The sequence below is a fragment of the Sinohyriopsis cumingii genome, unplaced genomic scaffold, assembly GCF_028554795.1.
Source record: "Sinohyriopsis cumingii isolate HCF-2022 unplaced genomic scaffold, ASM2855479v2 utg000837l, whole genome shotgun sequence".
Classification (NCBI taxonomy): Eukaryota; Metazoa; Mollusca; class Bivalvia; order Unionida; family Unionidae; genus Sinohyriopsis; species Sinohyriopsis cumingii.
Window position 1 is genome coordinate 2,329,316 of NW_028315936.1, and position 15,679 is coordinate 2,344,994.

General features: G+C 36.1%; 1 protein-coding gene across 1 annotated transcript in view; it reads right to left on the reverse strand.

The window, feature by feature from the left end:
* The window catches only part of LOC149773189 (placenta-specific gene 8 protein-like), a 62,866-nt gene that overhangs the window by 20,585 nt on the left and 26,602 nt on the right, over positions 1–15,679 (reverse strand). Inside the window, exon 4 of the mRNA XM_089946679.1 lies at positions 14,636–14,723. Coding sequence (XP_089802805.1) covers positions 14,636–14,723 — 88 coding nt within the window. The remainder of the gene's footprint in view (positions 1–14,635; positions 14,724–15,679) is intronic.

Consider the following 15,679-nt stretch of genomic DNA (forward strand, 5'->3'; position numbering starts at 1 on the left):
AAATCGTGCTGGTTTGAATAAATTTTTTTTCTCTAGCAAAATGAGCCGCATCAGATGGAACGGTAAAACAATTAATTAGTAATTTGTTAGTATTTTCCGCGTGTTTGTACTTGAAAAACTTCTCCGCGAGATTTTTCATCTCGTCGTGGAGAGATTCTGTTCGATATATTTCACCATTCCGTTTAACAAACTGATCAAATTCACCTTCCTCATCACCTTTAAATAACCATACCGATACAGGATCGTTTTTACTTGTTTCTTTAATAAAAGCAAACATACCTCTTCCCATATCTGAAGGGTAAAATCTAACAGTTCGATCACGTGGAAATATTGTTACTGCGCTAGTCCATGCATGCGCGTTATGATCAATAATATTTATTGGAGCTCCTTTCGATTTATATTTCGATTCGTATAATATTTCTCCGGTTATCGTTGATAGGGTTACTGGAAATTTTAATATGTTTCCTAGTTCAGCAACATCTTTTATTGTAGCACCGGTATCCTTAACTGAATCAGCCCACTCATTTATTTTTTCACGTCTTAAATCAGTTAATCCGTTTCCACGCATCGCGTTTGTAAACTGTTCTATTACTCGTTCGGCCACACTATTTTTGAAAATTTTATGGGTGCCAGTTTATCAACGCTGGGTTTTTTATTTATCTCATACATTCCATAAATAACTGCTGTTACAGGGTACGCTCGCTCATAATACGGTTTATCAATACCAGTCAACAGACCCGGTTTGGAATTTTTACTTAATATGATAGTTTTATTATTACCAAGGACAGGATCATATTTATCACGGATAATCCAACTACCTGTTTCTGTTAGTACAACAAATTTTACTCTGAAGAAATATTTTTGATTGCCCTCGTACTCAGTGATGTAGTTAATGATAGTTGCCGCTCTTTTGTCATTCATTGTAGCTTCCTTGGCAGCATTGCGAATAATCTTGAACGTTGACCATACATCAGATGCACCATCTGTGTAAAATTCTTTCTTGGCATCGTGAATTTTCAAGATCAAACTTTTATTTTTCGGATCAACCAGATCTCGTACTGGTAAGTCAGGAGATAATCTGTCGAGATTAAATTTATATTTAGAAGGCCTAGCTTGGGATAATTTTTCGAATTTGTTCATATAATTAAAACAAGTATTTAAATAAAAATATTATATATACGATGTTTCAATGCAAATGGCTCATGATCGGCTCAGTAAATCGATGCAACAAATCCTGCAGAGGTGAAGTTTGTTGGATGCACTTATAAAGTATACGGCGAGGAAGTCTAGGACCAATACCATGTCTGCGATGTGGTATTGGAGTGCGAGGAAAAACAGAATTATGTGCAAATTGCGGTGCAAAACGTTTCAGAGAACTTAAGAGATATTATGACAACAACAAAAATAATAATAAAAACGCTATAAAATCCGTGGAGGATTATATATCAAGATTTCAGACAAACAATGATTTAAACAAATAATATTATTGTATAATGGAGCAAAATAAATTTGTTCCACATCCTACAATAACAGACTATGAATCAGATCGTAATGGTGTCATTAGACACTGTAGGTTCAAGAGACCAGTTGGTAATGTTGATAATAATGGCTATCTTAGATTTACTGTTGGGTAGAAAAGATATCTCTGTCATCGATTTACGTACGAGTGTTTCTTCGGAGTGATCAAAGATGGTCTTGTGATCGATCATATTGATTCAAATCATCAGATCAACTCCTTATCCAATCTTCAAGCTGTTACACAGAGTGAGAATAATACACGTGGTAATACTGGTAAATTTAAGACCGTTTCTAGAAGGACGGTTAAGTCCACAAAAGTAGAAACCGGTGAAGAAATTATATTTCAGTCTATGAACGCGGCTGCGAAATACTTTGATATCTGCATGCCTTCAGTACAAAAAGTCGCAGAAAATATAACCAAAACTACCTTTTCCAGTAAATATAAACAGAGAATCACCTTTCAGTATTGTTAACTATCATCACTAGCAAGTATTAATGTTTTTAATTTATGTCACAGTATTTCCCCCATATATTACTTATTTTTTGACCCACGCGAAAGGGAGATTACTTCTGTATTCGTAGATTTCTGATTTTTTATGGTCGTAATTAGTCAGTTTAACCATTTACGTCGTAATTAATTACTCGCAGAAGTATATTTATGGTTTTTTAAATATATAAACGTATTTCCCATCACACAACATAGCGGAGTTATTTTTAGATCTGTTACGAGAAATCAAGGTAATTTACAATCTGTTTGGAACCGCTGTTATTGATCTGCAAGGTAGTTGTATATAGGCAGAACACGCTGCATTTACAATCATCTTAGAAACCGTTGTTATGGTACAAATCGATCTGTAGGTGTATTCACAATCCGCTTAGGACCGCTGTTATTGATTTCGCAGGTTTGTATTTGCAGTCTGTTACGAGAAACGCTATTATAATACAGATATATTCAGAAACCGTTGTTATAATACAGATATATTCAGAAACCGTTATTTTAATGTAGAAACAGTTATTTAAATGTAGAAATCATTATTATTCAGAAACCGTTGTTTTAGTGCAAATATATGTACCGTAACTATATATTAATTTCCGAAACATACGTTTGTAAGAAGGTTCGATAGCTCAATCGGTAACGTATTGGACTGTGACGATCGCGGTCCAGGATCGAATCCCCATGGCTGACAACTGTCGGTGGTGCGCATAATTGCGATTTTATAATAATTGGGGGGACCGCCAACCCCCCCCCCCCCCCGTTCAGCAGAACCCTCCAACCACATATCAACTGGTGGTTGATAAATGTTTTGTATCACCCACGGGATGATTATTGGGGGGTGTTCTGCTTAGCGTATATGTTTGTGCCGTCATTCATTCATTGTATATACTCATTCATTGGATGTTTGTGCTGTCCTTCATTTATTTTATATACTCATTCATTGGATGTTTGTGCCGTCCTTCATTCATTGCATACATAATCTGAGCTCGCTAAAACACTCGATTAGGGGCTCGTCATTCATAATATATGTTGTGTCGTCCTATGTTCTGTATCCTCTAAACTTAGTAGAATGCGGTGGCAAGCTACGAGTTTAATGAGGTTGTAAATATATACTATGTGTTGTGTTCCATATTGTGTATCCTCTAAACTTAGTAGAATGCGGTGGCAAGCTACGAGTTTAACGGGGATTGTCTTCACCAAACACACCCTCTTGGGGCTCTAGGCCGTTGTTTGACGGTTAGGGGCTCTTATAGGGGGTAGTGTTTCGTGTGCCCATTGAACTTAGTAGAATGCGGTGGCAAGCTACGAGTTCTTGGGTTGTAAATATGTTGTGCCGTCCTTGAAACATCCCGCCGAACTCGCTAAACACTCGATAATGGTTCTATAGGGATAATGTTTTTTTTTATTTTAAAGATTTATATATTATATAATGAACCATGAAAATATCAAAGACATTATTTCTGCTATCAAAAAACTAGAAGAAAACGGAATTAATATATCTGATGAACTAAATCCTGAAAAAATAATATCTGATTTTGAAACGTTAGAAGAACTTAAAAATGAAAATAAGTACGTTCTATCACCTCAGTATAAGTTCATAAAGCTGATTCAGGCAGCTATGTTTCAATCACTAGCTATGGTGAACGATGATCAAGTAAATGAATTTGTTCTTCTTTCTGTCGCAGTAGAAAAGGTCAGATTGGGATTATCCAGCGAGTACCAAACGAAAAAAACAATCAGTACCCGCATAAGATACTTAAGAAAAATTATGTAAGCAGGTAACGACCAAAGCAACCCTGTCTGAAATATCTGATTTCTGAAATATAAAATCTGATTAATTAGCATAATTCCAACCACATGATGGTTGAACTCTCATAAATATTAAGAAACTGAGACTTCACCCATCATGCATATCACATCAGAATTGATAAATTGATTGATTTACACAAATTTGAATACCAACCACCCCATCAGAATTAATTTACACAAATTTGAGTACCAATCACCCCATCAGAATTAATTTGTATAATTCTAAGTACCAATCACCCCATCAGAATTGATTTGTATAATTTTAAGTACCAATCACCCCATCAGAATTAATAAATTGAATTGATTTGTATAAAAAAATAAAATATTTCTGAATAAAAACATATTTCAGAATATATTTTTTATAGTATTTTTTGGAAAACTGATCAATTTGTATAATTTTAAGTACCAACCACCCAATCAGAATTAGCAAACTGACTGATTTGTATAATTTTGAATACCAACCACCCCATCAGAATTAATAAATTGATTGATTTGCATAATTTTAAGTACCAATCACCCCGTCAGATTGATTTGTATAAAAAAAAATATTTCAGAATAATTTCTTTTTTGCAAAGCTGATTAATTTACCCATCAGAGTCGATTCATAAAAAATAAAATATTTCATAATAGTAATAAATTGTTTCAGATTAAACAAAAAATGACTGATTTGTATAATTTACCCCATCGGTGATTAATTAGCCCTATCAGACATACAATCTGATTAATTTGTGTAAACAATAAAAAATATTTTTATTTATTTATTTATTTATTTATTCTGAAATATTATTTTTTTAAGTTGATCGAGTTTAATACAGGAGTGTGTATAATTTAGAATCTGATCTTTGTTACAAATGATCTCGATAATATGTTCTCGACGGAGCTCATCTAACTGTTCTTGTGTTAATAAGAAATCCTCGTTTCCGTGTTCATCAATAACTAAATTAACGTTAAATTGCTCTGTGTTTTGTGAAAAAGCTGTTCTGATGGCTTTTTCAAGTACTTCTTTGTCATGTATAAAAACTCTCACGTGGTGGTACATTATATAATATTTACTGGATTAATTAAGATTTCACATACAGATTTATTACAAGCTCTTCTCCACGTAGGTCAATTAAGCGATTAAGGTGGTATGTGCGCTTAAAATTTATTCGTGTTAACACATTATTGTGACACCGCAAATACACAGGATTAGTTGGTTCTTGCACGATTAAACTTCCAGGGGATACTTGTGGTGTAAATGTATATAAAATATATCCTTGCTGAGCCTGATTTGATCTTCCGAGATCTGTTTGATAGCTACCATCAATTACGTCACAAACCAGATTGACCACGATCGTGCTGGTTATATTAACAATTCCCGGAGATACGTGTCTGCCGAAGCCGTGTGGAAAATTATTATATCTGAGAACAGTTGGAGGTGGTGCTAGTTTTCTCCACGCAGCTAGTATTTCAGGAAAATATTCATTAATGACATCATTGACAGATTTTCTCCGAGCGTCCGGGTTATAATTGGGAAATTTGAACGTCGGTATATCAGATTCCTTGATTTTATATTTATCAATTAAAAACTTTTTTGAAGCAGAAGATGATTTTAAAATTAGATCCATAATTTTGTTGTGACTACGTTCCATAGCTTCTGCGATATAATTCAGAATTTCTATTTGTTTGATAATTTTCCCTCGTGTCTCGTGGGATGTTATATCGAAAAGATACTAGTGAGGCGTTCACGTAGTTTTAGTTGATCTTTATGTTCAAGATTGGAAGTGTCGATAGTTTTTTTAATTTCTTCTTCATTAATATGGCCACAGAGTTTACATTCTGGTAATTCTGAAAATATGTCACCACCATAACCAATTAAATCATCCAAACTAATATCCCAAGCTCGTTCTCCACGCCACCACCACCAAATATCTGTTATTGTAACTTCGTGACGAGAGCTATTTGTTGACGTAAAATCAGCTCGTTTTGGTTCAGGTAGTCCTTCATGCACTGGGGGAACATCCGGCCAACCTAGTACGGATCTTATCGTGGACTGATAAATATCAACGACGTAATCAGGAGAATGTATCTCAACCGTCAAGGACAGCGTCGGTTCATGAACGTTAATCGATATTTTTGATTCTTTTCCGGTTATTGATTTTATTCTACGTTGAAATTCCTCATTGATCTCTTCAATCTCATAACTGCCAGTTGGTATTCCAACATTTATCCAGTCAGGAGTACCATCTGGTTTGTTCTTGTTAGCAAATACAAGTGAATTATTTGCTGGTGTACCATTAAATGATTTTGATCTGATATTTGGCCAGCTGTAATATACCCGTAATTGAGCCAGTGCTATTTCCTTTACTGGAATTGTAGTAGGAAAGTTAATACTAAATTCAGGATTAGTTGAACTTACCGAGATCATCGTTATCTTTGGCGGAGTTGTATTAGTCACAATCTGCTGCAGTAATTCTGTCATTATTAGTACTTGTATCTTTAATACCGATACCTTCGTCATATATTTTAGTCATCATTGAAAACTCGAAATCAGATATAATTCCATCACTGAGACTCGCTGATAACAACGAGGACAATTTCGAGTATGCTACCGTCGTTGTGTGTGATTTTATTATGTAATCGGATAATTTTTCATTCATGCAAGTGCATATTTTTTTGTGACGATATTGAAAACACCTGCAATAGTTGTTGCTGCTGAAATACAAATAGTTACGGCTACTGGTGCCATCATTGTCACCGCTGATAATATAACACCCGTTTCAGCAACAACAGCGGATACTGAATAAACAATCACATCAACGATAACTAATCGTCGTCGATATTTCTTTACTTTTACTGTATACAGTTCAACTCGATCTTTTAATGCTGCCTGCCATTCACGTGCTTGATTGTGCCTGTATTGAGATGCATCGCTGATTGAGGTACTCATTATATTTTTTATGCAGTAACCAATTGAGGTGTTTCAGCTACAAAATCCAAACACCACCAGAAAGATGTTGCGGTTAATTTCTTATCAGCTGCTTCCAGTATAAAAATTTCTTCGGTTCCGTTATTTAATATAACAGATACAACCCCGGAAAACTTATCAGTTGAATGGCGCCATGGATACGTTGTAAATATTTCAAATTTTGCAGCACTGAACACAGACAGCTTGTACACGTCAGTGACTGTTGCGGTATATTTGATAGTTTTATTTTGCTGCGACCATGTTGCAAATCCCGATGATACTGTGCATACGATGTTGGTAATATGCCCGGAAGTTATTCCGGCTAGAATTTTAATCAAACTGGTTTTATTAACGATCTCAGGAATTCCCGCTACGATGTTTTGCTGTGTTTGTTTAATCGTGTCGATGTTCGTCTTGATACCAACGAGATTTATGTCAACGGAATGCGGAGTGCCGAAGAATTTATCTATGGATTCATCGGTTTTCTGAAAATTTCTTCGAAATCTTCCAAAAGCGCCTACGTGAACGTCATACTCGGCCCGCAACGTGGATAATTTACCATCTACGGTGTTGTAGTTGACGTCGACGTATTTTTTTGTTGCTGCGTCTTCGTCGGATGTTGGATCTCTTAACACTACTATCTTATTCCCGTTCATGCTGAGTTCACCCGTCATTGTGTCGACGGTGTTTCTTACACGATTAGCAACACTTTTTGCAATTTCATTTCTGATGGTTGTAAACGACATACTTGAATCTCTGATTCTACCACCGTCAGTAAACACAGGAATATTATCCGTGACCGCACCGAGTACTCGTCGAACTATATCATTCCATTTGATATTGCTAGTTTTTAGTTTACCATATCGATCCTGAAAAATAACAACCTCATCTGGGTCAACTCCAGCCAGGTTCATCATATCAGCGAGTTCATCTTTAGTCGCGTACTTTGACAGATCAACGTCGCCGGACTTTTTCTTAACGCGTGAAGAAGATCTTCTTCCGTAAATATCAACCATTATATAAGATCTAAGATCTAAAGATCTGTTTAAAACGCTTTACGCGCAACGAATCGGTTGCTTGTATAATCATGCACGACTTTATGTGGCGGTTTGGATGATTTTGATATAGCGTTAAGCACATTAATTACTTCACGGCCGCATATTGGTGGATCTGTCATTGTTTGTGTGGGTAGCGTTGAATACCAAACTTGCGCGTGAAGTGGTGCAACATACTTGATAAATTCAACAGTTGGAGCTAACCCGTATGAATCAAAATAAACGATTCCACGTGGATCAACCGCGTATGATACCCAATGAGTACCAGGTCCTGAATTCGAGTCGAGATTAATAATACCTGTTTCGAGCTTGTTTGGTTGTTTCGATAATTGATCTCGCATAAAAACACCTCTAAAGGCTTTTATTTTTGATCGTTTAGCAGCATCAAGTAAATCAAAATTTGATGCTGAAACATCTAACATGGAAGCCTCAGACCTCTCCCCCAACGAGATCCCGGTAATCTTAGGCCGCGTCCCTTTTTACGGCTGGAGCAGCAGCAGCTATTAACGCTGGAATAGCCGCGAGAAGAGGAAATATACCACCTATTTTAACCATGTCCTTGATGGCGCTCGGAGAAAGATGGAATTGAACTCCGGTTTTTCATTCTAGGGCTTTATTGAAATGTTTAATCTGATTATTTTTCAACGATACTTTGTTTGGACCACCACCAATCTGATCTCGTTTTAGTGATATTTTAGTTCCGCATTTGTTGGCGGTTTTTGATTGAAGCTTTTTGACCTGACCGGGAGTCAGAATAACATTGACATGACCATACGACATTTTTATATAAATATATTTTTCTAAATAACATGATCAAAGATTTTCCACTGGTGCATCAACGACTCTCATTCGACCACTACCACCTTCAAGTAACATGGCTTTATCGCTGAGTATGACCGCGATTGCTCTATAATTAGCACCACCTGTATCTAATGTTGCTTTAAGATGTATATCAACGACAGATTGTTTTGATAGATCAAGATGTTCCAGTGAAAAATAATAAATCGGATATAGATTTGTAAAATCTAATTGTGATATTTGCAACCCAGTATCCACGTTTTGATCACGTCCCATGAATGACATTAAACGATGATATACACGTCCTATACTATTTTGTTCATAATTTAGTTGTATATTCTCTGTTGGTTCTTGTTGTCCGTTTATTCGTAAAGAAATATTTGTGATACCTAGTTTGTCAAATATCATATGAGAGTGATTTTTGTGAACCTAATCGATTGATGTTCTGAAACGCAATAAAAATATGCCGCGGTGCAGAAACACCTTGTTGTGATGCTATATGCCATGTAAACTGACCGTTAACGTCAGTTTGCATACTATCTGTACTTGTTGTTAACCATGACAACAAGGATTTACCACCAGTGTCCATGAAAGAAATTAAGTTTTGCTCCTCTGCGATCGTTGGGGTCATTATCGGCATCCACAGTGAAAGTTTCGATAATACTACTTTACCAGGATCACCAACAGGTCTCCACAAAGCATCGTTATCATCACCCTTTCTTACAAGAACAACCGTGTGTCTAGCTCCAAACATAACCTTTCTAACATTTCTACAAAATCCAAAAATATGCGATAGTGGAATCGTACATGAGAATCTTCTATTGTCTCCTAGCAACATATTTCTACGTGCTGCAAATCCCAAGTTGAAATTTACATTAGCATTTTTAACCACTGGTTCCACATCAGCATCGGCGTCATTGGCATTGTTTCTTGGTCGTACTATATTATACCGATCGCTTTCAGGGTTATTAGAATTATCTTTCACAAACATCATTGTGGGACCTGCTAATCCTATTATTGTTGTAGCAACGTCTACATCTTTCTGAATCGATTCGATATTTTTTCCATCGATCATATAAGTGGCGCTATCAAACAGTGCCATGATCCCATTGTTGACAAAACCAACTTTTACTGCATTTCCGTAATCGGTATTATCCGTTTTCACAATTGTATCTTCTACCGCAAGAAAAGCCTCAGCGGGTAAAAAGTATTTACTTGTGTCATGAACTTGTAGTTCAGTTCTTCCACGTTGATCTGGTATTCGTGCTTCATAAGAATAAAACTGATAATCACGTACCGATTCATCTTTAAGGACAGGTGCCTCCATATCAAATGCTTCGTCGGATACGCGCTTGAACATTTTATTATAATTATTTCCGTTTAACACGTTGATTACCGCGTTCGTGAAATTCCATTTCCTGATATCAAACTTGAAATATTATTCCCTGGTTCACCGAGTCCTTGATCTGCTAACGCTGCCAGGTTTTGATTTGCAGCCTGATTTATTATTTTACTTACGTCTGCAGGCATAATTTCAGTACTTGTCAGTTTCACTGATGGTTGTCGTTTTCGTCGCGTTAATCGTGCTAGTCTGTCTTTGATCGCCGAGAACGCCTTACCAGCAACATTGACAATTGCTCCAGGAGCTTTATCACGAACAATATCAAAAGCTTTCATCGATAATTGTTTTGCAACAGGTGATACTTTTGGAGCTATCCTTGTGAATAATCCCTGCACAACATCACCAAGTCCATCTCCGTAAGTAGCTCTGTAGATTGGTAATCGTGAGTTTACCGCTCTGACCTGCACGGGTTTACGATGATTATTATGTATGATCATCTTATTTTATTTGCTATTTCTCTAACAACTAGTCACTATAATCATCAACAAGTTCATCGATAAATTCTCGGTAAAAACCGATATCCATGATACCACCTTGAGAAAATCGCCGACAAATATCAGCTGCTTCATTAATTATTTCTGGTGAATTAGTTCCAGCTCGTTTTCCTCCTATGAGAACTTCAAACCGTGACACATCATTAATGATATTATCAGGACAAACAAAATCATTTCCCAGACCACTGCCAGTAGCTCCTTTTTCTGTTGTCTGTGTCTTTCTTAGATAAGGATCTTCTTGCTCTTTTAAGATACTTCTCTTTAAGTTTCGGCGAAGAAGACTGTTGTTGTTTTATTTGTTGCAGAGGTGGAGAAGACTGTTGTTGTTCTATTTGTTGTAAAGGTGGAGGAAGTTGATACTGGGAGAGTTGTTGTTGCTCTATTGTTTTACTTGCTCTCCATAAAGTCTTTATACTTTTTCATCAAGATTTCTATATTCTAAATCATCATCTCTAGCTTGTCTTTTGTTTGTATATATTCGATATATCCATTTAATAAGATTATCATCATTTACTTTTTCATGACGGGGTTTTAAAATATCAGATTTTTAAATATACTAATTAATATTTTTTCAGGTAATTCTTCTCTTTTAGTATTTGTAATATCTTCGACAAACCCTTCCTTAAATCTTGCAATTAATTCTACGTTTTCTTTTATTGGTTTGGGTTTATTTGCAAGTTCTTCTTTTACGTCGGTGACTTCAGTACGAAGTTTTCCAATACTTTCAAGTATTTCCTCACCAACAGGTGGAGGTTGAGCCGCAGCTATATCAATTGGAAGATCTCGTAATATCTTCTTTGTCTGTTTAGTTCTTCTTGCTATTTTTTCAGTTTGTTCTGCTGTTTGTTTTGATACCGGAAGAAGATCTTCTTTGATGACAGTTGTAACTTTTTCAGTAGCTGCAGTGACGGGTTTAAACAGTTTTTTAGTATCTTCTTCGTACTCAACTTGTGCTTGTTGTTGCGCTTGTAAGTGTTCTCTAAATGAGTCTCTGACAGGAAGAATTTTTTTAATTGCTTCTAGTCTTTCTCGTGCTATTCTTGCAGTATGAGATTCTGGATGTACCATTATTTTTAACATAACAATTTTTTACTTAATAGCAGCAGAAAGGGCGCCTACCAATGTTGCTCGTCAAAAAAATAAACAAAAATAAATAAACACGTAGAGTACTTTATTTTTCAGCTACTATTTCGAACTAAGGTTTTATTAATATAATCGGCCATTACAGAAATAAATCATCTCAAGGAAGCGTTTATTTGTAAAAATCTGGACCTTTCTACGAGATGATTTTTTCATGGAGGTTTTATTTTTTTTGTCGGAATTCTTGGGTCTGTTTGCCCTTTCTGCTGCTTCGTCAGAGAGTTACTGAGTCACTCGGAAGAACACTTCCAATAAGACTATGAGTACTCCACTCAAGATCAAGGTTAAAATACTGCTATCTCTGAGAAATGATATTGGGCTTCAAAATGTCCACAACGTCAAAGAAAAGAAACCGCTAAAACTGGAGGAAAGAAATACAAAAAGGTACATATACCTGCTATCAATGTTAGTAAAGATAATATTGGTCTTCAGAGAGCCACATAAAAAAGACAACAAGGAGAAGAAGGAAGACGAGTGTTTTTCAGAGCGAGAAACAGTCTTAGAACCCGGACACGTCCATAAATTCAACAAGGCTAGACAGGTAGAAAAAACAGCAGTAGAAGCTGCACCCTTACCAGTAAAATAAATAGATAAAAACTGATAGTGAAAAACAGTATAAAAAAAAGAGGAAGATGTGCTTTTTTGGCTTGGTTGTTAAATTTTAACAGTTCGGAAACATAAACCGCTAAGACTTCTAAACTTCAATGAACAGAAGCCGCTAAGACTGGAGAAAAGAGAGACAAAAGGAAAGATATATGTTATAAATGTTATGAAAAGGACATGGGTCTTCAAAGCGTCAAAAAAGAGAACAAGGAGAAGAAGAAGGATGAGCGCTTTTCAAAGCTAGAAACAAAAGAAACCATTCCCTTGAAGAAATTCAAGATCGATAGGCAAGTAGAAGAAACAGGAGAAGAAGAACACATTCCAGTAAAGAAATTCAGAATTGAGACAGAGAGTTAAAGAAATAACAACAGAAAATGGAACATGGACTTTTGTGCTGTGTTGTTAAATTTTATTGTGATTCTGATTTCGAGAGAATGTACAAACGGAAACGTATCTATTGGTCATGATACGTTTCTAATTAGAAATTAAAACATACTTGAACATACACACCTTTTGCAATGGACGGATAAAAGTTTAACTTGATTTGGCAATTACTCAGAAAAAAAGAAAAACACTTTCAAGGATATAGAGGTGGCCCTGTAAATGACCGTTGGCGGTTACTTGTAATAATGAAAAAACAAATTTATGAACTTGATATCATCTACTGTAACTGTCCTGATCCTTGTCCAGGACCACCTATTCATACTCCCTCCTGATGATGATGTTGCTGCTGTGGTAGTGGTAGTAATAACGGATACTGCTAACATGTCATTGGTGGTAAGGTCTGATGAAGTTATAGAAGGTTTATAGATCTTGGATCGTGAAAGTTGATTTTTCTTGGTCTAAACAAATCTGTTGCATTTCTCTCGGGAGTAGTTATAGAAGGTTTATAGATCTTTGATCGTGAAAGTTGATTTTTCTTGGTCTAAACAAATCTGTTGCATTTCTCTCGGGAGTTTTAACTCAACCAAACTGTCTTGTAACAGACTCGCGTGATTGTATAGAATCAGCTACTATCATTAGCAGCGTGCTGTTAAACACATACTACCTTGTCTATGCGAAGGCATCGTGGGCTATCAGGACGATTGCGGAGACAGCCATATGAAAACGAAGAATTTAAGCGGTGAGACAAAAATGCCTGAAGAGGGCCTCAATCTATGGCCCAACTGCAGAGAAGAACTGTGAAGCTGTCAACAAAATTATACATCCATTTTCAGGGACACCCAGCTATATAGAAAAGAGTGATACTACTCAAAATTACTGCTATTTTGTTTATGTCTATGTCTACAAAAAATAAAACATGAAACACCTTAAACCTTTTTTATATTTGACAAATTGTTTTCTCACCAAAGTATACCTTAAACCTTTTTTTTGCGCGTAGATATAGTATGCCTATAAACACTAGTTCACTTGCCCCTTGGTGATATAGTATGTTTTTGTGAGGTTGTATTGTGTAAATACATACTCCTATCCCTGCCTGTGCATGAGAGTATAATTGTTCTTTGTAAGTATAGCAATTTGTCTATAAACATTCATACCCTTTTCGTTAGAAAGTGCGGGTGGGTGTTCGATTGTTGTCATAAAGCAGGTGCTAGATAGTAGTGATGTGTGTTGGGTTGTAAACCTTTTGCCGGTGAAAGATAGTAGGGTATGTGTGTTGGATAGCATAAAAATACTTTTAACATTAACATTTTCGTTTTAGGCCATATTTCAGCCTAATATTATATTCGCGTTATGCTTCATAGTTCTGTTCCATGTTAAATTTCCTTTGTACCTCAGACTGCCGCTCCATGTCAAATTCTGTTTATGCCCCAGAATGCCGCTCGATGTCCATTTTGCGTTTTGTCTCCAGACCACCGCTCCATTCAAATTCCCCTTTTACCCCAGAGTTCCGGTTTCCATGTTAAATTCCTCTTATGCGCCAGTGTGATGGTGTTCACCGTATAATGGCTTCCTAAGCTACTTGCATGGGTTTTCCTTGCTACGCATTTGTATGACCCATCAGTAAGCCTTTCTAAGCAGTATGTCAATATTATACGCCATGCACAACAAAACACGACCCAAACACCTAATACGATAAAGTATTCCTATCTCAAATTACTAAACATATACAGCCGGCATATGAAACCTACAGCCCACGGGCCTTATCTAGCCCGCGACTTGGTATATCATGTTATATTTACCTCATTTGATCTCTAAAATCAGTGGATGTCTCCTTGCGTTAATTAATTATGCGCAAATCACAATGGGCAAAAGTAATCACATATTTATTTTTAGCTTCGTGTTTCTTCGGGCATCATTTATTGTTGAATTTCATTTTTATTTGTCAAATCTTACTTTACGGGTTTGCTACTTCCTGACATCGATACGTACATGATTGTATGTCATTCAGGCAAGCACAGATACCGCTCGACCAGTTCCTAGGAAGGTTTGTGGTTGGTTGATTGATGATGACTGTAGTCTGAAAAGAAAGGAAACATGACAACTAAATTCATTGTACAGTATCCCCGTCTTTCAATCTGGGAGAATGACAAGATAGACGAGACGAATGAATCTTCTTGCAAAATAGACATTTTGCGATCCATATAACGTGACCACAGCCGACCAAATGTGTTACATTTCGTCTATGCTAATTAACATGGCGTTGTTTCTTTTTATGTGTGTATTTGATATTTATTTTAAATTTTAATTTTGTTATACAACTTTCATTCAAGACAAGAAAACGTCCCTTTCAAGGACATAAACGCCGTCCATACGATACGTGTAAGAGTTACCTCTCCTGGGACAAAGAAATTGAAATTGGTGGTATTTAGCGCAAGACTTAGAAAATTTAAACTTAAATATTTTGAAAGAATTTTGTCATAAAAGATTCCATGGAAAACATCTTACCTAAGATAGGTCACATCAAGTTATGAACTTTCTTTTAACTATACAACTGCACTGTGCATCACGACAAAGATTTACTTCTGAGAAGACAACAGAATTCACCCGCTGGGACAAAAAAAGTAACTTAGATTATCTCTACTTATTGTTAATGTAGCTATTACTGCATGCTTTGAAAAATCTCCAAGAACAATAGGAAAAAAATGAACAGAACCGATGTGCACCACACATAACCTTGACAACAACTTGGATGAGATATATATTTTATCTTCGCTAACAGTCAGCAAAGTGTACATGATGATTATTATTTTGTACACCTGTGATTCGACAGCCATCAAAATTACTCTTTTCTACGTCAGAAATGTTGTTGATTACAGTTAAAAGATAATATCAGTTATTCTTACGGACACGAGCACTAGTTTTGTTTGTTTTTCTCTGACTTTTCCTTGGGCAATCACGACCGCCAATTACTTTTGGCCCTAAAAAGTAGTATAAATTAAATTAATAATCTGCTCCGGTGGCCTAGTGGTTAGT